The sequence below is a fragment of the Mastacembelus armatus genome, chromosome 13 (genome assembly GCF_900324485.2).
Source record: "Mastacembelus armatus chromosome 13, fMasArm1.2, whole genome shotgun sequence".
Classification (NCBI taxonomy): Eukaryota; Metazoa; Chordata; class Actinopteri; order Synbranchiformes; family Mastacembelidae; genus Mastacembelus; species Mastacembelus armatus.
Window position 1 is genome coordinate 2,811,400 of NC_046645.1, and position 25,111 is coordinate 2,836,510.

Sequence of the window (25,111 nt, forward strand, 5' to 3'; positions counted from 1 at the left end):
TTTTGATTTAACTTCAGCCTGCATGAGTTAAGCTCCCTTCCTCTCTTAGCACTTTCTAAAGCACTAGCAGGTTTTAGCAGGAAGTGGTCTGGATGTGACTGAAAGTTAATATCCGTTTCTGCTTTTTGTAATATTCGTCTACATGTTCATTGTGTCGTCAACTATTTTAAATTTAATGGCACAATCATGAGGCAGTTAGAAAAAAGCAGACATTGTGTCAAGCATCTGGGTGCTGTTCAACTGAAAGTGAGAAAACAGTGAAGCATTTCTGTAAATTGCAGCGTGAACTGTGATGGTCTTGTGGTTTTGTCCCATGATGCTTAGGGTGGTTAAAATGCAGCATAGCCCTGTTGCTCTTTATACTCTGTGTGGTGCAACCATGAATGCTGACAGGTGGATTGTCCCATTAGCCCTGTGCTTAGTCTGTGTGTCTTCAAATGGTAAGTGTTTTACATGAATATCTAAATCTAAAATAAATCTAAATATTTATACATATTTCAAACCTATTTTATTAAATTTACTGAGTTATTTTACATTTCAGGAATAAGCCCATTTATCTTTCTCATCTTGTGGCTTAATATTTTACTTTAAATATGTAAGTTTTATATTCTAACACAGTATTAGTATAGTATATATACTATATATGTAGTATATTTTCTCTTACTATTGATTCTAGTAATATTGGGCTAATTCTGAAGAATGAGTGGGCAGATGTTTTTTGTCTAGTTCTATAATTAGATGATTCATGATTATTGTTTTATATTTTCAAATATTTTTGTTTTGCTCAATTGGCTGATAAAATTGTAATATTGTTATTAATGTGTTTATTCTCAACAATGACATTAAATTTAAGATGTGCAGTTTTAAAATATCTGGAGTAAAATGGCGGCGGTTCTTTTCACACTTGCTACTCCTTTATATAAACATTAAGTGACCTGATCTTAAAACTTAAAGTTTTTGCTTCTCTCATCCCATTAAGGTGAGGAAGAATATGAGAAATCCTGCAATCCGTCTCCTTATTTTTGCGAGACACACACCCTCGGCGCTCCACTTGGCTCGTCTGTGCTGCTTCCGTGCAATTTTGCAAACAGTAATGTCAGATGGGTGTTTTGGGACCACACGTTCAGGAAAAACCTGGTCAATCTTACAATTAAAGGGCATATTAACTTCCTCGACCCCAGAAGTGGCCGAGTGAAAGTCTTTCCAAACCAGGCCTCAAATGGGAACTACAGCATACGCATAGATGAACTTAAGGACGAAGACCTGGGGTGTTATCGCTGTGCGCAGGGAGATGCCTGTCATGAAGTGAAGCTGATTGCTAAAGCGGGTGAGTGTATTTCTGTTGGAAAGTTTACAGTTTTGTCTCTTGCACAGATAAGTGGTCTCTTTCTTTCCATGGTCACAGCCCAAACGTATGAGAGCGGACAAGTGAAGAACTAGAGTTTCCTGTTTGAACATCTTTTCAAAACCACAATTTACCATGCAGGTACACTGAGCAAAGAGACATGGCTATTGATTTACATCTGTGCTGGGGTGGCTGCTTTCGTCCTGCTGAGTGTCTGTGCCAGTATCTGTTGCTGTGAGTACCAACCCACTCTAAATAACCTCAGCCTACACAAGGAACAAGAACAAGAAAGGTGTGAAGTTTGTTGGCTTGTCGGATGGGCTGGTTATTTTAAAAGACTTTGTTTCTGTTTCAGGGCAGAATAAGAGAAAACGCATCAATACAAACAATCCTGAAGGTGCAGGTATTGTGAATATTGAGGGTAAGCAATGCCATTTACATTATATTAATTGGTTTTCAGTTATTTTTATTTATACGACAGTTTCTTACCAGATCTTACATGACTGTTTATCCATGTGTAGTATTTGTTAAACTATTGACCAGTAAAAAGAAAAAAGCAAACAAGCCAGTTGTTTATTTTAACCCTCTGATGTGCCACATGGTTAAAAACCCACATGACCCATTTGTATTCTCAATGGAATTTAATATAAAATTTTAATTTTTGTATGTATTTATAGTTACAACAATTTATTGCAGACCACTGCCCTCAGGGGCACAAAGTCCCCTATTTAGATGACGGCCTTAAACTGATTTATTACATATGTAAGTGTTCTCTCACATTTCCCCTTAATATCTTCAAATGATGATTAAAAAATGTGATAATAGAAAAGTTATTTGTTGACCTATTGTTTTATAGGTAACTAGCTGATGGTCTGTTGTGTTGTAGCTAGGTACAGTAGTTGTTGATCTGCTGTGTTTTAGCATAACAGAAGAAGAATTCATGGCACTTCTTCTTGGTTTGACCCTCCTTGCAGGTGTGGATAAAAGCTGGGATGTGTCCTTGAGAGATCTAATGCCAAATCCATTGTATAAGGCCACAATGCCTGTATGCAAGAATCACTCTGAGAGAAAACACAAAGGAATGCAAGTGGATGTTGACGCTGTTGAGTGTAGCGAGCTGTTGATCAGCGTAGTTAGTGTAATGTTTGAAAAGTGCAACAGATTTGTGTGACCTTTCATGACTAATACAGTGACAGATTATATATGATGAGACTGTAACAGGATAAAAATGTATGTTGAGGCTGTCACTTTGTTGTTAGTGTTGCAGTCTGCAGTCGGCTCAGTGCATTATGTCTGTGACCATGTTTGGGAATGACATTCAGCTCATCAGACATTTCCTTAATGCTGGTGCACTAAAAAAGTCTTAAAGTATTGTAAAGATTGGAGTCCAAGTCAAGTCCTAGGTCTTCCAAAGACCAGTCCAAGTCAGGTCTCAAGTTTGGGTGACATAACTATGACATAAGTCCAAGTCACCATCTCTCTCTTATGGTAATGAAAATTCAGTTCAACAACATACTAATGTTTTTAAAAGTGAGTCACAAATGATTTCAAGTATGAATCATTGTTTTATGTTTTTATTCCCGGAATTACTGCTAAAACAATACATTTGGAGAAAAACTGGTGGGTAATTTCTGACCATATCTGTATATCTGTTATTATTTCAGAAAAATGTGTAATAAATAATTGTTTTTTCTTTACAAACCAAGAGGTAAAAAAATAAAACAATTACTTCAAAATAATGATTTATGATTTTAAAAAACAAATTAAGTGATTATTTCTTAAAATCCTTGGTAATTAGATTAAACTGTTTAAAATATGTCATAATAATAGACTGGGCTATGGCTAAAATAGCACTTAGAAAGAATGTGGGTCATTTTTGACACATCTTCTGCATTAGAAGGTGTAGAATATCTTGCTCATCAGAGGGTTAAAAGAATACTTTGTTTTTTAAAATACATTTACCCAGATTCTTACGCAGAGTTAGATGGAATAATCAACGCTACTGTCATGTTTGTATGGTGAATATGGAGCTACAGCCAGCAGCTGATTGCCTTAACTTAGCATAAAGACATGGAGGCAGGAGAAAACTAACCTGGTTCTGTTCAAATCTCAACAAATCGAACTGCCAGCACCTCTAAAGCCCACTACTTAACATGTTAGATCTTGTTTGTTTAATCCTTACAATAGCAAAAATGTAAAATTTGTACCCCCCAGTGATTTTTACTATGTAGCAGCTAAACTATACTAGACTTAAGTGTGATTCCATCCCTTTAAAAGCTTCACATAATATCCTACTGCAGGTGCCAGTGCTCCACATGAGGAAATAGGCAGAGTGTCAGTTCAAGGACAGCAGCAAGGTGATATATCCTGTGGTTATACACAGACAGCCACTCAACTATACAGTAGACATATACATCAAGAATAGTGTCACTATCTACATGTGCTTGTCTCCCTACAGGAGCAATCAGTACTGTTTATGGTGCGTTCACACGTCTTTTTCTTCTACTGATCCTTACTGTCTCACGGTTGTATGGGGCTACAGCCAGCAGCTGATTAGCTTTGCACAATGACTGGCAACAGGAGAAAACTAACCTGGTTCTAAACAAATCTAACTCTCAGCACCTCTAAAACACGCTAATTAACATGTTAGATCTTGTTTGTTTACCTTTTATCCTAACAAAAACCAAATTAGAACTATGTTGATTAGTACGATCTGATCTCCCCCTGTGTTTTTACTATGCAGCAGCTAAACTACATTAGACTAATTAACTGCTAACTCTAGCTCCATCTTTAGCCAACAAATATTATATAATAATTATCAATTGCAAGAAAGCAAATACTATCACAATAAAGTGTGACTATCCTTTCAAAGTGCTTCTCATAATGTCCTACTACAGGTGCCAGTGCTCCACCTGCGGAAGTAGACAGTGTGCCGGTGCTGCAGCATGGTTATCCATTCGGTAGCTATACATAGCCACTCATTCAACTGTATACTGTATAGTTCACAAATACTAGAAGGATAACCAGCATCAACATTATATGTGTTTTCCTTTCCCTACAGGAGCAATCAATACTGTTTATGGTACGTTCACACATCTTTTTCTTCCACTGATCCCTGTTAAAAAGCTGAAGAGATTCTATCCCACCATAAGCATTACCGTGTGTGTGTGTGTGTGTGTGTGTGTGTGTGTGTGTTTTATTTAAATATTAGAAAATGATGACCCAATAACAGCCCACCAGCAGGGTGACCCCATCAGAAACTATTTTGGTCTACCAGGAGTTCTGGACATGCCTCAGCCCACTCAGAGCACCAGTGGGCTTTATCCAGACTTGAAGGGGGTTGCAAGAGTGGAAAGCCAGAGAACAAGGCTGAGATTTCACAGAGGTGCTTAATAATCGGTGCAATTAACTTGTGTTACTGGTGATTGTGGGATAACAAAATTCTCCTTTACCTCTCCAGAACTCTTCAACAGATTACGACAAGCAAGTCTCCGTCAACATTATTATGGTATTACAAGCATCTTTCATTATATCACATGATTTCAATGCTGTCAGGACTTTCACTTATTCATTTTGTTATACAGTTAACCAACATGAACTCAACAATCAACAAGCTATGTCAGCTCAGACAGACACTCAACGCAGAGGTATTTAGATTTTGTTTGCCTGCACGGCAAACTTATCAATTTCTCTACAGGCAAAAATAAATTGGAAACAAAAAAGTCATTATTTGCTGAAGTGTCTTGTTTTCCATCAGGTCACCGGAAGAAGAAAGTCAAACACAGTGAGTCTTGACTTCATCTATTTATATGTTTGGGATTAAATAATACTTTGCACTAAACTGCTGTCTCACTTCTCTGTTGTTTCAGATTGTGAATACAATAATCCAATTTACAACAGGGGCACAGACCACGTCAACCAACAGTAGAGAATGAAACAGCTGCTGAGATCATTTCAGTATCAACATTTTTTTCAAAATAATAGTTGATTATTCATCTTACATAAATAATGTGAACTTGAAACATTCCCTGCTCTATTTGTTTTTTGTATAATTGCACAGTATGTCAATGCCTGTTTTAGATACTGAGTGATGGCTTTTTATCAAATACCTGTCTTCACATACAAAGTTGCATCCTTAAAAATCCAAAATGATAAATGTGAGACAAACTCATGGATATTTTATGTAGCTGTATGTAAAAATGTAACAGTTGACATTGTTCTAACAATATAAATTGTTTTTTTGGTGTTTAATGGAAAATACAGCAGTTTTACCAAACCACACTCAGACCTGCAAGAATTTATGAGTTACTGGATCCACTGTGTCTTTTAACCACGGGAGCAAAAATGTCCTAATACAGAGAAAACATGCAAACTCCATAAAGGTCCCAGAAATCAGTTTGATTCAAACACAGGAACCGATCCTATGAAGCAACAGCACTCACACATACACTAAGTGGTTGTTCCGTTGAGTTTAGGTTCTGCCAATTAAGCCAAATGAAAACCAGCTGCTCCACATGTCACATTGTGCTCTGAGCAACCAAAGATGAAGACTTGGACTACAGGCTTTGTTTTGGTGACATGTATTTCTTTATTGCTGCTTCTTTTGAAATGTGAAGCTGCTTCCAAACAATTTCAAGCAACACTTTCTAACACTTTGAACTTGATTTGCCATGATGGCTTCATGTCTGCTTACATATCAAAGGTGCAATTTGCAGGTCTACCCTACAGCATTTTTGTTCAAGGTAAGTCGGCCACATTAAGTCTATTTTACTATCACTGATGGTACATATTTCAAGTGGCTGTGTTAGCTGTGCTCTTTGTTTGTGTCCACATTTACACGCAGATGCATATGGCAGATATCACCAAGCCATTGCTATAGAAAAACAATGCCACTACTTCCTTGGAGAAAGTGATATTTATATCATCTTAACAGTTGCTTCCAATGGATGTTTTGTGAGAAGACAGGTAAGCTGAAAAGTCCTGAACCTGTCTGTGTAATGCAGATATTTATATATATATATATATTTTTTTTTTTTTTTAAATATTTGAATCCTTTATGCTTTTGTTCATTAGAAAAATGTCACTAGTTTGAATGTAGCCATCATGGGGCCTACAGACGGAGGCAGGGTTGAAATTGTCAAGTCTGCGTCTCTCATCTGTGCAAGGACAAATAAAGATGGTAATTCCAGGTGTACAGATAAATAACAATGTTGTGATTCATAGTTTTGAGTATAAAAGATTCAGTGTTTCTCATATAGAGGCAAACAAAAAGGATGACCCAGCTGGATCGAGACAGCTTTTCTGCAACAAAGATGGGTTCAACTTTACCATCTTCCAGAATGACACAGTTCCACCTCTGAACCTGGACACGGTCTGGATCCCTTCAAGACAAAACCACAATTGTAAACCTAAAACAAGATCCACTGATGCTGTCACTTTCAGTTTTCCATTCACTGACTGTGGCACTGTGTCCATGGTAAATAAATTAACCGGTAGGTTTTAGACTGTTCAGGGTGGTACTTTATGGCCAAATCAAATGGGTTTTGTTTTGTCTCACAGATTGCAGATGGAACAATAATCTATTCGGTCAATATTGAGGTGGAACATCAGAAAGACTCTATAAGTCATGGCCCCCCTTTCCAGTGAGATAAATGAAGTTTTCCACTTGTTTGTTTTTTGACAAGCCATTGTCTGTTTTTTTTTTTTTTTTTTACAAGCCATTTCAACCACCACTTTCTCAGTTCTTTTTTAAATTTTTTTAAAGCAGGCTTACAGTGCAGTGCAGCTTTGCACTCGACCAAATGACTCAAATGGGCATTGAGGTTCAGAGAGAAAAACTGGACTACCCATCAACACTGAAGAGCAAAGGAATATTGAGGACTGAAATGAGGTTTGCCAAAGGTCAAGGCTTTCCATCATTCTAAATTTGGATATTTATATTCCATTCCAGGGATTATAAACAGATCTATTTTGTTTCTGTATGCATGTTAATATTAAAACATCCTTTATGATAAAATTAAAATGTGTAGTCATGTATGTAAATGAGATTACTCTTGCTTTTGAGGGCCTCTTTTAGCTTGGAACATGGTGAAGCCTTCAACTCTGTATAATATTTGTTTTCCAATATTTTATCTGCAGATTCCTCTTACAGAACTTTCTATTCCTCTCATGACCCTTCCATAGCAACTGAGCTTGGTCAGCCTGTTTATGTGGAGGTATTCATTTTAAAAAATGAGGACAAAGACTTGGTGCTGCTGCTGGAGGACTGCTGGGCAACACCGACTCGAGACCCACATGACTCACAGAGATGGGACCTGCTTGTTAAAGGGTAAACTCACTTAAAATGAGCTGGCAGAATATGGTAGATATGAGATCCTTCAAAGGAGATAAAACTAAAGCTCTTTTTTTTTTTTTTCTTCAAATCAGGTGTCCTTTCATGGGTGATAGCCACAAAACTGTTGTGCTGCCAGTTGTTGCAAGTAAGGAGCTGACATACCCCAACCTTCACAAGAGGTTTGTGGTCAAGCTGTTCTCATTTGTGAAGCCCCAGACATCTGAAAACCTGGTACGTCAGTGACAAAGAAGGAAATATTAGCATCACTGGTATATTTGGAAAATTTTTCTTAAGAAGTTTCCCTACAGGTGTATTTCCACTGTGACACAGAGATCTGTAAAGGACCGGGTTGTTTACAGTCCTGCCACAAGGGTAAGTGGAGCTTTAGCTTATTTATACCTCATGACATTGTTCTTATCTAATGAATATACACTGGTTAAATGTACACACTTGCTTTTGTCCATGTGTTTCAGGAAGACATAAATTAAGAAGACACCAGGACTGAGACAGTATTATTTACAGTATAGTCTCAGGTGGACTTCTACATCTACTGTAAATAACCATGAAGGGGACAGCTGTTTCATGTCATATTTCTAAGCACCTGCAAGGAACTGTCAGAACTTTATAATGAAAATAAAGCATGTTTCAATAATGGCCTTAAATATGCAGACTTAATGTTATTTTCATTCAGCCTAAATAATGCAGACTGTCAGGTGGTACACTTTTAAATTTAAGATGCCTTTAGACAAACCCACTTTGTATTGCCATCGCTGTTAGATATTAATATTGTACATACAGGCAAACAATGATGGGTGACGTGTTGCATGCATTAATCTAAATTCTGCACCCAAGTAGGTAAATATGTATAATCTAGATGCAGTTCGCTGGTTACTCTGGATACATTTCATTTAGACAAATGTTGAATCCTGCTTTGGCAAGAAAAAAAATCTTTAACTGAATGGACGTGAATAAATCAAACCAGAGAAATAATTTGGTACTGACACTTTTTGTAAACAAAGTTTTATTTAAAAAAAAAAAAAAATCCAATCAGGTTTTCTGTCATGTGACCTCAATCCGCCAATAGAAACACAGAACGGGTTAGTTTGCGGAAGTGTTTGAACTAGGGAAAGATTTTGTATTTTGTCAAACTAAACCCGTGTGTGAGTCACAGGCAGTAACAGAACCGTGTTTACATTATTACCGTCGGTTCTCTTTTCGTTCAGCTTCTTACATTGGCACTTGAGTTGAAAGTTATGTCTAAATCTACGAGCTTGGACCCAAAAGACAGCGAATCAAAACGCCTGCCGATCTATCGGCACAAAGACAGACTGATCCAGGCTGTGAGGGACGGCTCTTTCCTGGTGGTTACCGGCGAGACCGGAAGCGGGAAAACCACGCAGCTTCCACAGTACCTGCACCAAGCTGGTAAGATCCAATTCTGTCGCCTGTACCTGGCGATAATGCAGTAACGGTGCCGATAAGTAGATCAGTATAAGTGATACACTGAGATGAGAGTTTGTGCTTCAAGATAAAGGGTAAAGCAATTCTTCCTTCTTGCCCAGGTTTTTGTAAAGATGGAAAAATTGGCATCACCCAGCCCCGCCGGGTGGCTGCCATCACAGTGGCCCAGCGGGTGGCCCAGGAGATGAGGTGCACCCTGGGCAGGGAGGTTGGCTACCAAGTCCGTTTTGATGACTGCTCAACACATGTGAGACAAAAGACAAATCATCCCTTGCAGAAAATACACTGTTTATTTTAAGTATGTGAAGCATTGAGTGTGTGATTGTGTTTGAGCCAGGACACGGTGGTGAAGTATATGACAGATGGCTGTTTGCTCAGAGAGATCCTGGCCGACCCTGCACTTTCCCAGTACAGTGTTGTAATCTTGGATGAAGTCCACGAGCGCAGTCTCAATACAGTGAGTCCATACTGTCCCTGCGCTGTACTGTTAGATCCACTTTGTCAGTTTAGCTGAGACTAAAAGAGAGAACCTTAAAGAGTGTTAAACAATTTGATTTTAATTAGTGTGAGGAGACTTGGGCCACAGTTTAAAGAAGTAGTGCTGCAAAGGAAAATTAGACACTTTGCTGGTGAAGAGATGCAGAGTGATCGACAAAGATCTGGGTACATATGAACTGGATGAGAGAAGGCTGTGTCCACTGGATACTGAAGTGACAGCTGCCCATAGCAGAGAAAGGGAACAGCTTTACATTTTGGCAGCAACAAGATGACTGGCTCACAGAGGTTCAGGCAAAGTCTGAGTGGTTCCAGTGAAAAGTGGAACGGCCTCAGTCAGCTGATTGACTTAGAAGTCGGAAGGAAAGTGAGAGACCATTTAGATGACGTGCCATGCAGTTAGTCTTCCTGACTGAACTGCCATTGAGCTTATTTAGTTTTTATTCCCATCCACCAATTCACACACTGAGTGAATGTTTCTGTTTGTCCCAGGACATTCTCCTGGGTTTATTAAAGAAAAACTTCTCCAACCCTGCTAAAGCCACGAAGGGCCGATCTTTTCCTCTGAGGGTGGTGGTGATGTCCGCCACTCTGGAAACGGACAAACTTTCATCCTTTCTTGGCAACTGTCCTGTCTTTACTATACCTGGAAGGAATTTTCCTGTAACCTGCACGTTTGGCTCGGCTGTAGGACCTAAAGACACAGAAAGCACTGCTTATGTAAAAGAGGTACTGGGCTTAAGTTTTGAGACTGTTTAATTTTTGCTTTTGTTTATTAAAGCAGTCAGTAAATGGCATTTACATTGACATAGTATCAAAGCCTGCTAATGTTGTTGTAGCCTCATGCATATCATTGATATGTATGTATTTATTTATTTATTTATTTGTTTATTCCCAGGTTGTGAAAATGGCCCTTGATGTGCACACCAGTGAAATGGCTGGGGATATTCTTGTATTTTTGACAGGTAAGTATCAAGTTATCAGATCAGACTTTGCCTTAACTTTTAAAATTTGCTACATTCATTTCTTTATGTTTGATAGGTCAGTCAGAGATTGAGCGTGCCTGTGATTTGCTGTATGAGAAAGCTGAGTCTATAGATTATCGCTATGATGTACAGGACCAAACAGTGGAGGGACTTCTCATTTTGCCTCTTTATGGATCCATGCCCACTGGTAACCACATACAACAGTTACATTTTTTTAAACTAGCTTTTCCAAATTTAAGATAGCATCAGCTTTCTCATAGTACTGTATTGTCACCTTTTTTGCTCTTACAGATCAACAGAGACAGATCTTTCAGCCACCACCTCCAAGAATAAGAAAGTGTGTTGTGGCTACTAACATTGCAGCAACATCTCTCACCATCAACGGGATAAAGTAAGTGAGGCCTGTGGTCACTGGTTAACATTGACATTAAATCAGCAGTAATTTTCTGACACCTCCGCAAAATACATCACCATGCCATTTTCTTCCTCCATGTATAGATACATCATAGACAGTGGCTTTGTGAAGCAACTGAACCACAACTCAAGGGTGGGCATGGATATCTTAGAGGTGGTGCCAATTTCAAAGTGAGTCTATAATTAGTTTGTTAAGTAAATATGCTGCTAAACATCATGGCACTGAGATATCCTGGATTTTCTATGATTAGGAGCGAAGCCCAGCAGAGAGCAGGTCGAGCCGGAAGAACCTCAGAAGGAAAATGCTTTCGGATTTATACCAAGGAATTCTGGGAGAAGTGCATGCCTGAATACACAGTTCCAGAGATCCAGAGGACAAGTCTGACTGCTGTGATACTTGTACTCAAGTGCCTTGGTGTTCACGATGTCATTAGGTACACTCAACATCCTGTGTGTCTGGTCAGTTTCTTATAGTTCATAATTTCTTTGTTTTCTTTATCTTCTTTAATAATGACTTAATTTCTTTTAAGGTTTCCTTATCTGGATCCTCCAGAGGAAAGGTTTATTCTAGAAGCACTAAAACAGCTTTATCAATTTGATGCCATTGACAGGTGAGTGCTTATGCCTGTAGACTTTTTTTAGTTTTTGATTTTCCAAGCACAGCAGTAGTGGGTTAATTATTTCTCACTGAATTTTAATTAGAGCTCTTATCGGTGTGGTATGTGGGCTTTAGGAGAGGTAGAGTGACCCATCTTGGGGAGATGATGGTGGAGTTCCCCCTGCACCCAGGCCTCACCAGGGCCATTCTCAAAGCTGCCTCACTCGGCTGCCAGGACCTGCTGCTTCCTGTGGCCGCTATGTTGTCTGTGGAGAATATCTTCATCAGGCCAGGTTGGCAATCTGGCTTTGTGATATTTAGGAAACTGAAAGCAGAACAGAAATTGTGCTCATAGTTAAAGACTCTAAAGCAAAATCTGGCTTAAATGATTTAGTAATATATGATACTTTTAGTCCATGTGGCAGAGAATTCGTGCAGAAGAGTAGGTGAACTGTGGTAAATAAGAGTTTTGACTGAGGTCATGATCTCTGCAGGCCACCCTGAGAAGCAGAAAGAGGCAGATACGAAGCACAGAGCACTTGCTGCCAAAAGTGGCAGTATGAATGACTTTGCAACACTTCTGTCTGTGTTTCACTCATGCAAATCCAGGTATTATACTTGTTACTGCAACAGGATACCTGTAATATTTCTTTTATGTACAAATAAATGTCATTCTATTTTGTATGTAACAGTGACCGACCATCAACATGGTGTAAAGAGAACTGGATCCACTGGAGGGCGCTAAAATCAGCCTTTAGTGTGGAGACTCAGCTGCGTGAGATACTCCACCGCCTCCAACAGGTACAGCAATGTTCATAATTCAGTTTTTCCTCAGTGACTGCAGCATGCTGTCTATCCATGTTCTGTTAAAGGCTTCGTATTTACTGTAAATACTGTCATAATGTAGAGTTGTGCTGTTTATTTGCTGTCAAAGATCATGCTCGCTCTTCACTGTGTTGTACCTACCTAACCTATTTGCACCTGACTGTAATCAGATGTTTGCCAACACACTGCAGTGCTAATTATTCTCGTTTCTGGGGATGCACCCTCTTGCACACCCAGAAGAAAGATTTCCCAGTAGAAATATTTGATGGCAACAAGAATGAGCTCTTCAGACGATGCTTGTGCACAGGATACTTCACCAACGTTGCCAGAAGGTCTCGCCAAAGTGGCATAAAATTATACATATTTAATTGTCCTTTGAAATTCCTTTTATTAACCATTGTTATTGTGTGTTCCTTTAATACTTTTTAAGTTAAGCTTTTTTAATATCTTGCATAGGTCTGTTGGAAAAGTGTTTTGCACGATGGATGGTCATGGATCCATGGTTCACATTCATCCATCATCATCGGTAATACGTTTTTTTAATTAGTTTCAAAATTTTCTGTGCCAGCTGAGACACATGAACCTTGAATACATCCACACTGGAACCACAATGTTCATGTTTCCTCACTCATTTTCCTTTAATTCTGATTCTTGGTTGCTCAAAGCTGTTTGACCAGGAGGCAGAACTGAACTGGGTCATCTTCCATGATGTGCTAGTGACTTCACGGGTGTACATCAGGACTGTGTGCCCTATTCGATATGAGTGGGTGAAGGATTTATTACCTAAACTCCATGAGGTAGACGTCTATGAACTGAGCAGCGTGGCAAGAGAAGAAGTGACTGATGAGGAGATGATAAAATGGGAGACGAGGGAAGCCGCCAAGAGACAACCAGGTTTTTATGAATTTATTCATCATATTTATTTTGAAATTGTGGATGATGTTTGTGAATGTTCAAGAAATGACCAAAAAGAAGAGTCTGGCTTATAACAAATACTTGATTGCTCTGTTTCTTTTTTCAGAGGCTTCTGCTGAGGATGTCATGAAGAAACTGGAGAAGCGAAACAACGAGACCACTGTCAGCGATGCTCGTGCTCGCTACCTGCAACGAAAACAGCAAAGACAACAAAATAAAGCTCTTTGATAGACAGAGCTCACTTTTAAGGACAAGTCACACTTTGTTTCACACAGTAATATTTTGCAAATTAAATCTGAATAATAAAATGCATTACTTTTCTAACATTGCTTTTCTCTTAATTGCTTTATTTCATACACACAATCGTGTATGAGTAGGTGGTTACATCATGAAATGTGATGTTTTTCCTGCACTGCCTATCTCCGACGATCTCCACTACAGCTCTGCACAGTAGGGGTTAGGTTAAGGTTATTGTGTTGCACTTGATGCACTTTGACACCGACCGCTCAGGTGTACGTCACTCCCCCTCGGACGTCACTTCCTTTCGTGTGCGTCTGCGGGGCCGCTGCACTATCTGACTGGGACGGAGGACTTAGACGCTAAGCAGGCGACCAACAACATCAAACCCACAAAGAGGCAGTTGTATCTGTCTGATTTAGAAAATATCTGCAGTTCTGCCCATCAGGTCGGAGCTCAGTGGACTTTATTCACGGACTGGACTGGTTTGCACACGCGTCAGTGACCCGCTGCAAACACGCTGTTGTCCGAGGAAAACAAGCTGAGCGAGCAGCCCGCTAAGCTGTGTGATCATTGACAGAGTTCAATACACACAAGCTTCAGATACTGACCGGTCAGAGCTTTGCGCAGTTACTCCCGAGCGTCTTTAAAAAACGACAGCTGGGAGTATTTTAGCCTCTGAAGGTAAGAAAAGCCGGGGGTGATGCGAAGGACTAGCTCGTGTGGCTAACTCGCTGTTAGCTCGAAAGCTATTTTGGCTAGCTGCCTTGTTTGGTCGTACTGCGGTCATGGTCGGTGTCCTCACTGCTGTTTATGTTGGTCACACTGCTCATAAGCTATGTTATAAATGTTCTTACGATGTGTTTTTGTTGACAGACCACGATAGAAAAGCCAGTGAGCAGTTTTAGATGTGTACAGTAACGTTTGTTGACTTTCCCCGGTTAGCTAGAAGATGCGCTAACGTTACCGTAATGTTTACGTTTTGCATCTTGCTGTTGCCCTGGGTTGGGTTTCTAAATTATCACATAATTAAAGATACTTTAATGTATTTTCAGTATTTTTTTTACTGATATTTATTATTTCCATTTGTAAATGTTACGGTAGATGTGATGTTTTTAAAGATAGTGATGTCACTATATAAAAAAGTCTTAAGTCGAGAGAAGCCTGCTCTGTTTTTATCTCTGTAAACGAGCAGTTCAAATACTTTGTCTGCCGTGACTACTGTGCACTGTGATGTTAAACCCCATCACTTTCACAGAGATGCTGTTAAAAACTTATTAACTAACAAGCAGTTGATTCAGGGCTGATTCTGGGTTTTATTGCATTTGACATTGCTGAGCTCTGCATTTTTCTAATAGTTAGATCAGTGGCATTGATCCTCTTTACCTGGCAGCACTGTAATACCAGGATCTACTAAGGTATAATATGACTCTGAAACATCACTACAGGTCATGAGGGGTTACATAAGATGAAGGAAGTGCCTGGAGATTTAATATCTAGCTTGTGTCATTGTGCTAGTCTCAGTTTGAGTTAAGTATCAGATGGTCAGATATGAGGTTGCGTTGCTAACGTGCGGTTTCAGCAGTTTTCTTTGTTGTGCACTTGTGTTTCAAGGAAACTGGCTTCATAAGAAGTGAGGGATTTATTGAAGCGCAGTGCTGTGGTGACAACATTCAGATAGGCATCAAGAGCCGTGTACAGAAGGTTTCCTTTGTGAAAAGAAATCAGTTTCACTTTACATGTTCACCTCCACAGCACTGGCTGTAATCTTACTTCCTTCAGACTCTGTGTATTTTCACATTTATTTTGTAGTGTTTTTCTGTAGCCAAAGAGGCAAGTAAATGTAAAAAAATATATATATATATATATGTGTGTGTGTGTTATGTTTGTATTCAGTGTGAAGTGCCAAATCGTAAATAGTTACATGGCTGTTGTGCTCACATCTTAGCTGAGGTGTTAAATCATTCATTAGTTTTCTGTTGACACTGTCATTTCTGTGATGTTCGGCTGGTTTATAACCTTATATTACATGAGTGAATGTTCTCTGTGAGTTATAAATATATGTTGAAGTTACACAAGGCTAAAATGTTTTTGTTTTTATGGGCAATTTAGTGCCTATTTCATACACTGAAATAACTGTTTGTTCCTGTCACTTTCCTCTAGGTATTAGATAGTGTTTTCTTTTTTTTTATCTGAGTCGCTCTCAGAACTGGAAGAGTTTGCACAATTTCCACGAGCTTGTCTGCCCCCCTCCCAACCCAGACAGTCTTCTGCCCCAGCATGAATGAAGTCAGTGTTGTGAGAGAAGGATGGCTCCACAAGAGAGGTAAGGGGCCCCTTGTGTTCACCATCCATCATTTCAGTCTACATTAGTTTGACAGCCCCTGTCAAAACCTATATTTTATATATTAAATAAAACTTATTTAGGCTTGTAAGGTATCTATCAACTTTGTATTTTCTTCTTTGATGGAGAGCATCTTAATTTAGCTACTTTTGCTGGATTTACATTTTAATAACATTGTGACACAGGGGTAATATATTTAGCCATTTCAAAGCCAAACATAACAGCAAGTTAATCAACCATTATAACTCAGTCAGCTTCAAAAAATCTTCATCTGTGTGTTTATAAGGTGAATACATTAAAACATGGCGTCCTCGTTACTTCATCTTAAAAACTGATGGCTCCTTCATCGGCTACAAAGAGAAGCCTGAGGTGTCTAGTGACCACAACCTCCCACCACTCAACAACTTCTCTGTCGCAGGTCAGTTTTCCTTTCTGTTTGGCAAATATAAAAGAAGTGCCACATTAATGTCTAAGAAATCTCTTAATGTTTTCTGTGTGTTCTTGCAATTACTTGGCCTCAGTTGATGTGTGTCTGTTTTGTAGAATGCCAGTTGATGAAAACAGAGCGCCCCAGGCCGAACACGTTCGTCATTCGTTGCCTTCAGTGGACCTCGGTTATTGAGCGCACCTTCCATGTAGACAGCAATGAGGAGAGGTAAAATAAAAGAGTGAGCAGTCTGTAATGCTTTACTGTTTATTATGAAGTCATAATTTAATTCTCACAACTGTTGATTACTGCTCATGGCCAGTAACTCATTTGGAAAATTCTCTACACTGTGGAAATCACTTTTGGACATAAAAACACTTAATCAAGAGAATAAAAGGCAAAATTTGACTTTGTGTGGACACAGTCTCAGAGATTTAGCCTCATGTCTTCATTGTAGATTGGAATGGATGTGACAGAGATGTTCATAATGTCCTGTATTGTCTCTGTAGCATTCTTTTGTTAGTTCATACATGTACATTTGAAGTCTTGAACTTGTTTAGAAGGGTCGACTAAAGGAACAAGATGCTCATAAAATCAAACACATATGACGTAAATGAGCCATTGTTCATGTCAGGCAGTGAAATCCATTTGGGTTTGTGAGAGCAGGAAAGGCCATCATGCTCCAGATAGAACTCAGTTCCATATTAGACCTCATTATACACCCTTTACCCAATCAATCATCACTGAGTTTTGTTTACATGCGCTCTGCCAAGTAAATCCAAGCACCCCGCAGCTGAATAGATTATCCTCTGCTGTTCAAACATAGCATGCTAGGCTACTGTCTTTTCTCTTTATTACATGTTTTTTTTGGGGGTTTTTTTTGGCACAATATCTATAATTGACTGAAAACACGGACTTCACAATTTGACAATTTAAACAAAATTTGTCAGTAATTTATGATCAGTTTAGAGCAGTGTATTACTAGATTGGATTAGGGTGATATATGTTTACGTATTGGCTAGGGAGGAATGGATGCGATCAATCCAGGCGGTGGCCAACAGCCTGAAGAGTCAGCAGCAGGACGAGGAGCCCATGGAGATCAAATTTGGCTCTCCAAGTGACAGCAGCGGCACAGAGGACATGGAGATTGCTGTGTCCAAATCCCGCATGAAAGTGGTAAGTATTTGCACAAGCAGGGCCTGAATGTTTGCTGTTTGTGCAACTAAGCTCATCTTTACAGAGCAAGTTTTAAGCCTCTTTCTGAACGAGTTTTGTGTGAATGAACACAGTGAAACATCAAAATTTTCACTAGTGATGTTGTTGCATGTCGTGCGGAAGTGACTTCACCAAACAGCCATCAGTTGGCCCTAAGGTCTGTAGTTCTTAGGTCTGTTCCTCTGTGGGGTAGTTCCTAGAACAAAGTCCATAGAACTGTTTGGTCTGAAAGTGCCTACAGACTCGTTAAAATGCTCTTCGGATAAATTTCAAAGACAGGTAGCAAACTTACAGATGCCTTTAAGGACAGTTGTGTACAAGCTGAATAAGGTGTCAGTGTGAGTTTGTCGTGGGTAATTATAAGAAATGACTTGGGGCCTTTCACAATTCTTTGTTTGGGTCGGCTGAGATTAGATGCAGGTCAGAGAATCAAAGCAAGAGAGGTGATCCTTTCCAGGGGAGTTATTAGCAACTAGTAGAAGACATACATGTCGCAAACAGCTGCAGGGCAGTATTAGGTTGTGGTATAATGTCATTCACACATAACTCTAACCTGCACAAATTGTTTCGGCTGCTCTCTCCTGCAACAGAGCTGACTGTGCAGCCTGTCATATAAATCGGTGACACGCATTATCTGTTGCTGGGCGGATTAGAGCGGACCTTCTCACAGTGATCTTTGTTCCTACAGACCATGAATGATTTTGACTACCTGAAGCTGCTGGGCAAAGGGACATTTGGTAAAGTGATCCTGGTGAAGGAGAAAGCCACTGGGATGTACTACGCCATGAAAATCCTCCGCAAAGAAGTCATCATTGCTAAAGTTAGTGCTTATCACAGCACATTAAAGTCTTACCTATTAAATTGCTTTGGAACAGTCTAGCTATGGTCTTTCTCTCATTGCATGTACCAAATGTATGTGTGTGTGTGTTTTCCTCTAGGATGAGGTGGCACACACGGTTACAGAAAGCAGAGTTCTCCAAAATACGCGACATCCATTTCTAACGGCAAGTAACCAGTTGCTTCAGGTTGTTCTTCCCAGAATTAAGGGTTCATTCAGTCAATATAATGTAGTAACAAAATGTTGTTTTCCTCCTCTGCAGACACTAAAATATGCATTTCAAACACATGATCGGCTGTGCTTTGTGATGGAGTATGCAAATGGAGGAGAAGTAAGTTTTTCTGTGATGTGCTACTATATCTGTGTATGACTGTTTGAAAGATGTTGGATTTCAGCAAGGCTGTAAAATTAAACAATGTGAGGGATCAATTTAAGGTTTTGAATCCAACTGTTTCAAGTTGGATCAAATTTTGGGCTGAATCTAGAAGCTGAGTAATGGCAATTGCATTTTTGGTTTTTAGATTAAAGTGTTTCACCACTAATCCAAGAGGTTTTTTCAGTCTGTGGAAAAGCTGGTAGGAAACTTTATCTTTCAGGTTGGTTTCACTCCACCCCTTAACCTCAATAGGCTTGTTAGGTGAAAAATGGAAGAGAACAGACTTGAGAGTTGTTAAGATCTAATGGTCGACTCTTGTGACCCCTCTGATCCACAAATTGTAGGTCCAGCACTCAGCTTCTCGATAACTTCACCTGGACGACTGAGAGTCTGAAGTATTTCAGGAGACTTTTTGTCACCATTTTTTACTTTTAATTCCCTTGCAGCTCTTCTTTCACTTGTCACGAGACAGAGTGTTCACAGAAGACAGAGCGCGATTCTATGGTGCAGAAATAGTGTCAGCACTGGAGTACCTACACTCACGCAATGTAGTTTACAGGGATTTAAAGGTAAGGTGATAGATTTTATGACAATCTCCAGCTATAGAAGAACATTTGTTCTGTGTTACAGTTTTAAAGGAGTAATTACCTCTACTGACATACAGGTGACTTGCAGTGGCACAGTTGAGATTGTGTCATAAAAAGGAACTCAGTTCACTAACTGGCTTCTTAAGTACAATGTTTGAACCATGTGCTGTAGCTGTGAACACTTTCCACTATATTTCTTTTTTAGCTGTCAGCTAACTGCACTGTAATTTGAATCTTTTCCTGCACAGCTGGAGAACCTCATGTTAGACAAGGATGGCCACATAAAGATAACAGATTTTGGGTTATGTAAAGAAGGGATCACAGATGGCGCCACAATGAAAACCTTCTGTGGAACCCCAGAGTACCTGGCACCAGAGGTAAGTCAACAACAGCTGCAGTGGTCAGGATTTGGGGAATAAGAACTGATGCTACAGGGCTGGAAGAAAACTAAAAAATGTAATTTCTATTTTCTGTCTGAACTCTTCACATTTATATTTTGTCAGGTGTTGGAGGACAATGACTATGGACGGGCAGTGGACTGGTGGGGACTGGGGGTGGTCATGTATGAGATGATGTGTGGTCGGCTGCCTTTCTACAACCAGGACCACGAGCGTCTGTTTGAGCTTATCCTCATGGAGGAGATCCGCTTCCCCAAGAATCTGGCTCCTGAGGCCAAGGCCCTGCTGGCCGGCCTGCTCAAAAAGGATCCCAAACAAAGGTAGGTGGTGTGCTGCTGATGTATTTACACCACACTTTGTAATAACCAAGCGCTAATTAATTGGTAAATACATACAGAATATTTTGTAGAAATTACTGAGGATATTTGGAAAACAAATAAATAATCTAACAGCAGTGTCTCTTATATTTTCTGTGTAGAAAATTAAGAATTATAATGTGCCATGTCACGACACAGTTTTCATGTAAGATAAATCAGATGGAACATACTATTTATGTAGTGTTTCACTGGGCAAGCACGGCTTTTCAATTCAATGTCTGTCTCCTGAAGACAACATGAAGACAACTTCATGGGCATTTATACTGTGATTATTGCACTTTAGATTAGATTGATTAGTTTTCTGTCTCCCACCGTTCTCGGGGGCACCGCATACTCTGCTATAAAACACGTAAACCACATTATTTAATCCTGTGTTCCTTCTCAATTGGCTTTGGTACAGAGCAGTGGCAGTAAACCATCTCATAGCTGATGGTAGTTTTAGTTGAACCCCAGTGTTTGAGCTAACACTCACAATTGCTAGTTTTAGCACACTGAGCTGTGCCTGAGGGCTTACTAATACGTGGGCCTGTAAGCAGTAAGGAAATGAGACTAAATTTGTCAAGGCACTGGTAAATATGACTCTGAGAGCAACACAGGGTCATTGTGCTTTTCTGATGACAGTGTTTACACAGTTACATGGGGAAAAAGTAGCTGGCGAAAGGTTGATAATGATCATGTTTTTCATTGTGTTTACAGGCTCGGAGGCGGACCAGACGATGCCAAAGAAGTGATGAGCCACAAGTTCTTCACCTCCATCAACTGGCAGGATGTCACTGAAAAAAAGGTGAGATAATGCAGGGGAAAAATAGCAAATGATGTGGCATTTAAAAGAAGATGTTCTGAATATAGAAATGACCGGTTTCATTTTCCTTCACAGCTTATTCCATCCTTCAAACCCCAGGTAACGTCAGAGACAGACACACGTTACTTCGATGATGAGTTCACAGCACAAACTATTACAATCACTCCTCCAGATAAGTGTAAGTAAATCTGTTCAACTGCACATTGTTGCATATTAAATATGTGTTTCTGCAGATTTATGAACTTTAACATCTGTTTTCATCTTTTGAATCATTTCTCTTCTCTCTGTGTGTGTACTCCAGATGACAGTTTAGATGCAGAGGATTCAGACCAGCGTACACACTTCCCTCAGTTCTCCTACTCTGCCAGCATACGTGAATGATCACTCAGACTCTTGAACAAGCCGGCCAACTTACACACAAATCACAATCCCACACACACACTTGCACTGCTGAGGGAATTATAATGACACAATAACAGGCACATTTTCATTTGGTCTTAAATGTACACACCAGCATGTGCACACATGCTAGCAAATTAAATAAGACACAGATCATAGCTTGTGAAATGACCACACACACACACACACACACAGACACACACAGAGCATGAATGACTGACCTCAGCAGGTTTGTGTGCATGGACTGGCAGCTTTGTCTCTGTACGTCCTCTCAGGGTTGGCTTTAGGCTTCCCTGCAGGACTTCTGCTGCACTACACTGGGCACCACATCAGAGCCTTGACACTTTGAAAACCAGGTTATGCCAGCAAGTACCACCTCTTTACCAGCCATAATCATGCTACACACATAACAACCAACCAGCCCATGCACAGACTGCTAATATATACACACAGATGTTCTTGATAGAATTATAGTATAAACAAAATTAGCAAAACGGAAACAATTTGGGAAAGACAATTTTTTAAAATTCAATTTCATCGTTCCAGTTTTAAATGTAAATCCACATTTCTGCATTTTTTTTGATTTCTGTTTGTTCATTATTTTTTTTAACAAGTGCTCTTTCTGGAACTTTTCAGCAAAAGTTACAAATCAAGTGTGGGACTGTTCCTACAGAAAGGGAAATGGGGAGAGAAAGGGAGGGTGAGGAGGGTTGCATTTTTCTGTTTGCACTGCATGTGTGTATATGAGTAGATGTGTGTGTGTGTGGGTGTGTGCGCACATATGAGTGGAGAGGAATGTATCAACAACCGTTTTGATTTACAACCATCTGTGTCCATGTTTATACATGTTTTCAAAACTTCATACTTACCGCTGGAATATGGAGGAGAGCGCACACTACATGGCACACTCAAGGGCCTTTGTGTTTTTAAAGGGAACAAGCATGTAATTTATGATCGCTTTTACCAGCTTGGTGCTCATTTGACACAGTCAGAAACCTGGATCTCATGCATGGCTAAACGCTGCTTTAAGTGCGGCATTAATTTATCTCAAAGTGATGTACCTGTCCAGCACTTTAGAGTCCATGTCACTGTCCAGGCTGACTGAGCAGCCAACCAGCTGTTGGCTGGAGGACGTTAACCTCCAGGCCAATCACGCTGTGTATTACAGACCGTAAGAACAGAAGAAGATATAGAGACTAGATGGTTGACCACAATTTTCCCCAACCCAAGCAGAGAGACCAGTTACAGCCAGCTGTTGTTCTTAGTCCAGTAATTTTCTCTGCCTAGCCGAATAGTTGGGCAGCAATCTTTTGTTTATTTTGTAGTTTTAATATCAGTGTTAGTGTTGAAAATATTTTAAAATAAGTGTTTAATTGTTCCCATATTTAAAGATTAGTTCAATTGTTGAGTCTGTACAATGAGGCCAAAAACCTGACTGATTTGGTTGATGTTTAATACTTCAAATGATTCCACATCTGATGTTCCAGTCTTTTGTTTAATGCTGTGTCGAAGCACTTAAATCCAGATAGTGTGTCTGAGGCAGCAGTGTGCAGGTTTACAGTCTAAACGCTGCATGAGCTGGTCGACCAACATTTAACTTGCAGATAGCGGGGACTAATCAGAACATCAGCTGATGTGTTGTATAGGTGAGATTAAACAGCTGCAGTCTTTGAGTCATGAGGGCACATGATTAAGAGACGACGTGTTCTCATTTGCTGCAAGCGTTTCATATTCCATAGTGCTGGAAGAGATGTTTGTTGCTCTTTGAGCTTTACTAAAGGAACATCAAGACCTTTTTGTTTGTCACTGTGTTTTACTTTTTTCTCTGTTTTTGTCCATTTCTCCAGTTTTGGAAGACACATTGTCTTGTTTCATATACATTATATAAAATATATTTGTTAAAAGTTTTTAAATTGCATTCCTTCTGATTTCGTTCTTCATTGCAAGGGCTTTCCATCAGAGAATTGCATGTTTAGCTAAAACACAGCAGTAACAGTCATTTGTTATTGAATCTGCAGCTAATTTCTGGTTTCCATTAGCACTTGCCTTCAGTAAATACCTGAATTTACTGTTTAGAATTAGCATAATCAAGCACAGATTGGGTTTGCTTAACAAAAGTAAATATTAACCATGTGATTGTTCTTTTTAGAAGAGAAATGTGACCTTATACCTAAGCTGCTAAACTTTTCTAAATTAGTCATTTTAAAGTTGTAATCTTTTAAAAATAATTTCTCTTTTCCTGACAATATTTGAACAAAGCAGGTAACTTTTGGTGTTTTCTGCAGTGTTGAGAGTAATGTAGACATTTAGCTAAAACAGCCATCTGCATCTCTGGGACACCCTCCACCCCATGTCACGTAATAATTTATTTTTATTTATTTTGGAATGAATGGCAGAGAGTGACAGATGTCCGAGTGAAAGTGGTGGAAAAAGACACACAAATGCGGCAGGTTTCGAGTATCATCAGTGAGCCGCAGCTGGCCCCAGTTCCTGCAGATGATAATGTGATCAAATGGCTTTGATTTACAGTTCACAACTCCAGTACGTCTTCTCACTGGCTCAGGCACAGCCATCATACTCTAGCCTAGTGTCCTTTGGAGAGAGGAGGACCAGATATCAGAACCACTGCACTGATGGACTCCACTGTGGATTTGCCTTCATTGCTATCTTGGCCACAAGGGGATGCTGCTGAACTTTTTTAATCTTGGTTGTGAAGCCATACACTGAACCTCGCTGCTGGCCATGCTTTAAGCAATGCTTCACAGCTGAACATGCAAGTTAATAGCCCTGAGCTGTAGGCATACATAGGCACAGGTGCCTCCTCACTATGTGTAAGTACCAAAAAAAAAAAAAAAAAAAAAAGAAAGCTTGATGGTGAATGCAGCATAAGTAGAAGGGGGAGGCCTGCAGCTTTGTAGTATTTGATTTGCAGCTTTACTATGGTTATCCTGCTTCTCTGTATATTTGAATGTGATGACCAGTCACGAATGCCACACCTAATGATGGTGTAACAAGTATTTTGTTTTTCTTTGTTTTTTTGCTTGTTGCTTTTAGTTGAAGCTCAAAGAGCAATGAAAAAAGCAATCTTTAAGGGGACAACAGTGTCCTAGCAGACTCTACAATGACCTTACAATGTAACGGGTGATGCCTGCTACAATATGGTAGCTTACAACATTTGCAAATATAATGTGCCAGTAAACATTTTTACTGAATAAAACTCTGTGTTTTTTTATTGTGTTTACTGTTCACTTTCTGTGCAATCTACTGCAATTTCTTTTTTTTAAAAACATACAGTATTGTAGTGTTGGATGTGTTACCAGTATGCAGTCAGAATGTGGCATCTTCTAAATACTGTTCCAATCCATTGTTTTGAGATTGTGACAAACAGTAAATTTTATTTTTGTTTGGTCAAAATCCTTAAATATGACACACATTGAAGTAACTTCTCTGCCAGAATAATATTTTGGGTATAGTGCAAAATGCAAAATTGATAGGTGGGGTTGCCCTTTGACCTTTGATCCTTGATCTCAGCGTTTCTAAATCTCTAGGTACAGCCATGAGACTAGTTTAGGAGGCTTTAGTAAACAGTTTGATTGGATTATGTTAAAAAGGATTTTTAAATAAGGCTGGACAAAATCAGATGCAGCTAAAAATGTCATTTTCTGCACTGAGCATGTAGACCACTGTGAGATTCACATAACTAAATGCGTACATTTCCTGCCTCATGGCACAGTGGTC

At 39.5% G+C, this 25,111-nt stretch overlaps 4 protein-coding genes across 6 annotated transcripts; all 4 read left to right on the forward strand.

Moving 5' to 3' along the window:
• Nucleotides 1-247: 247 nt before the first annotated feature.
• LOC113125596 (uncharacterized) lies at nucleotides 248-5,726 on the forward strand. Of its 3 annotated transcripts, XM_026299145.1 has the most exons (13): nucleotides 248-440; nucleotides 980-1,327; nucleotides 1,487-1,579; nucleotides 1,701-1,766; nucleotides 3,646-3,702; nucleotides 3,804-3,824; nucleotides 4,243-4,305; nucleotides 4,407-4,427; nucleotides 4,557-4,730; nucleotides 4,806-4,853; nucleotides 4,930-4,992; nucleotides 5,103-5,129; nucleotides 5,215-5,726. In XM_026299145.1, the coding sequence occupies exons 1-13, from the start codon at nucleotides 293-295 to the stop codon at nucleotides 5,271-5,273; spliced, it is 1,188 nt and encodes a 395-aa protein (XP_026154930.1). In that variant the 5' UTR covers nucleotides 248-292; the 3' UTR covers nucleotides 5,274-5,726. The 3 variants fall into 3 exon arrangements, with proteins under 3 accessions (XP_026154930.1, XP_026154931.1, XP_026154932.1); XM_026299146.1 differs by lacking the exon at nucleotides 3,804-3,824 and having other exon boundaries at nucleotides 5,215-5,725; XM_026299147.1 differs by lacking the exons at nucleotides 3,646-3,702; nucleotides 3,804-3,824 and having other exon boundaries at nucleotides 249-440; nucleotides 5,215-5,724.
• Nucleotides 5,727-7,115: 1,389 nt separating this feature from the next.
• Nucleotides 7,116-8,252, forward strand: LOC113125530 (zona pellucida sperm-binding protein 4-like). Its single transcript, XM_026299050.1, has 5 exons — nucleotides 7,116-7,246; nucleotides 7,484-7,673; nucleotides 7,772-7,910; nucleotides 7,988-8,051; nucleotides 8,153-8,252. Exons 1-5 carry the CDS (start codon nucleotides 7,147-7,149, stop codon nucleotides 8,182-8,184), a joined length of 525 nt encoding a protein of 174 aa, XP_026154835.1. The 5' UTR covers nucleotides 7,116-7,146; the 3' UTR covers nucleotides 8,185-8,252.
• A 523-nt stretch (nucleotides 8,253-8,775) lies between these two features.
• dhx40 (DEAH (Asp-Glu-Ala-His) box polypeptide 40) lies at nucleotides 8,776-13,699 on the forward strand. The gene is made up of 17 exons (XM_026318976.1): nucleotides 8,776-9,104; nucleotides 9,242-9,387; nucleotides 9,478-9,597; nucleotides 10,128-10,364; nucleotides 10,534-10,600; nucleotides 10,677-10,808; nucleotides 10,913-11,012; nucleotides 11,120-11,206; nucleotides 11,287-11,469; nucleotides 11,566-11,646; nucleotides 11,769-11,926; nucleotides 12,128-12,242; nucleotides 12,326-12,434; nucleotides 12,696-12,790; nucleotides 12,915-12,984; nucleotides 13,124-13,352; nucleotides 13,480-13,699. The coding sequence occupies exons 1-17, from the start codon at nucleotides 8,933-8,935 to the stop codon at nucleotides 13,599-13,601; spliced, it is 2,223 nt and encodes a 740-aa protein (XP_026174761.1). The 5' UTR covers nucleotides 8,776-8,932; the 3' UTR covers nucleotides 13,602-13,699.
• A 232-nt stretch (nucleotides 13,700-13,931) lies between these two features.
• akt2 (v-akt murine thymoma viral oncogene homolog 2) lies at nucleotides 13,932-24,233 on the forward strand. Its single transcript, XM_026318988.1, has 14 exons — nucleotides 13,932-14,294; nucleotides 15,774-15,936; nucleotides 16,241-16,372; nucleotides 16,498-16,609; nucleotides 17,404-17,557; nucleotides 18,285-18,416; nucleotides 18,535-18,600; nucleotides 18,697-18,765; nucleotides 19,257-19,379; nucleotides 19,646-19,774; nucleotides 19,901-20,115; nucleotides 20,869-20,956; nucleotides 21,050-21,152; nucleotides 21,276-24,233. The coding sequence occupies exons 2-14, from the start codon at nucleotides 15,891-15,893 to the stop codon at nucleotides 21,353-21,355; spliced, it is 1,449 nt and encodes a 482-aa protein (XP_026174773.1). The 5' UTR covers nucleotides 13,932-14,294; nucleotides 15,774-15,890; the 3' UTR covers nucleotides 21,356-24,233.
• The last annotated feature ends 878 nt before the right edge of the window (nucleotides 24,234-25,111 follow it).

Coding starts and splice junctions, on each gene's coding strand:
- LOC113125596 (XM_026299145.1), top strand. CDS start 293: ATGGTCTTGTGGTTTTGTCCCATGATGCTTAGGGTGGTTAAAATGCAG. Junction 441..979: donor AGTCTGTGTGTCTTCAAATG/GTAAGTGTTTTA, acceptor CATCCCATTAAG/GTGAGGAAGAATATGAGAAA. Junction 4,428..4,556: donor AGCAATCAATACTGTTTATG/GTACGTTCACAC, acceptor TTTAAATATTAG/AAAATGATGACCCAATAACA.
- LOC113125530 (XM_026299050.1), top strand. CDS start 7,147: ATGACTCAAATGGGCATTGAGGTTCAGAGAGAAAAACTGGACTACCCA. Junction 7,674..7,771: donor TGGGACCTGCTTGTTAAAGG/GTAAACTCACTT, acceptor TCTTCAAATCAG/GTGTCCTTTCATGGGTGATA. Junction 7,911..7,987: donor CCCAGACATCTGAAAACCTG/GTACGTCAGTGA, acceptor GTTTCCCTACAG/GTGTATTTCCACTGTGACAC.
- dhx40 (XM_026318976.1), top strand. CDS start 8,933: ATGTCTAAATCTACGAGCTTGGACCCAAAAGACAGCGAATCAAAACGC. Junction 9,388..9,477: donor TTGATGACTGCTCAACACAT/GTGAGACAAAAG, acceptor TGTTTGAGCCAG/GACACGGTGGTGAAGTATAT. Junction 10,809..10,912: donor TTATGGATCCATGCCCACTG/GTAACCACATAC, acceptor TTGCTCTTACAG/ATCAACAGAGACAGATCTTT.
- akt2 (XM_026318988.1), top strand. CDS start 15,891: ATGAATGAAGTCAGTGTTGTGAGAGAAGGATGGCTCCACAAGAGAG. Junction 18,417..18,534: donor AAGAAGTCATCATTGCTAAA/GTTAGTGCTTAT, acceptor GTTTTCCTCTAG/GATGAGGTGGCACACACGGT. Junction 19,380..19,645: donor TAGTTTACAGGGATTTAAAG/GTAAGGTGATAG, acceptor TTTCCTGCACAG/CTGGAGAACCTCATGTTAGA.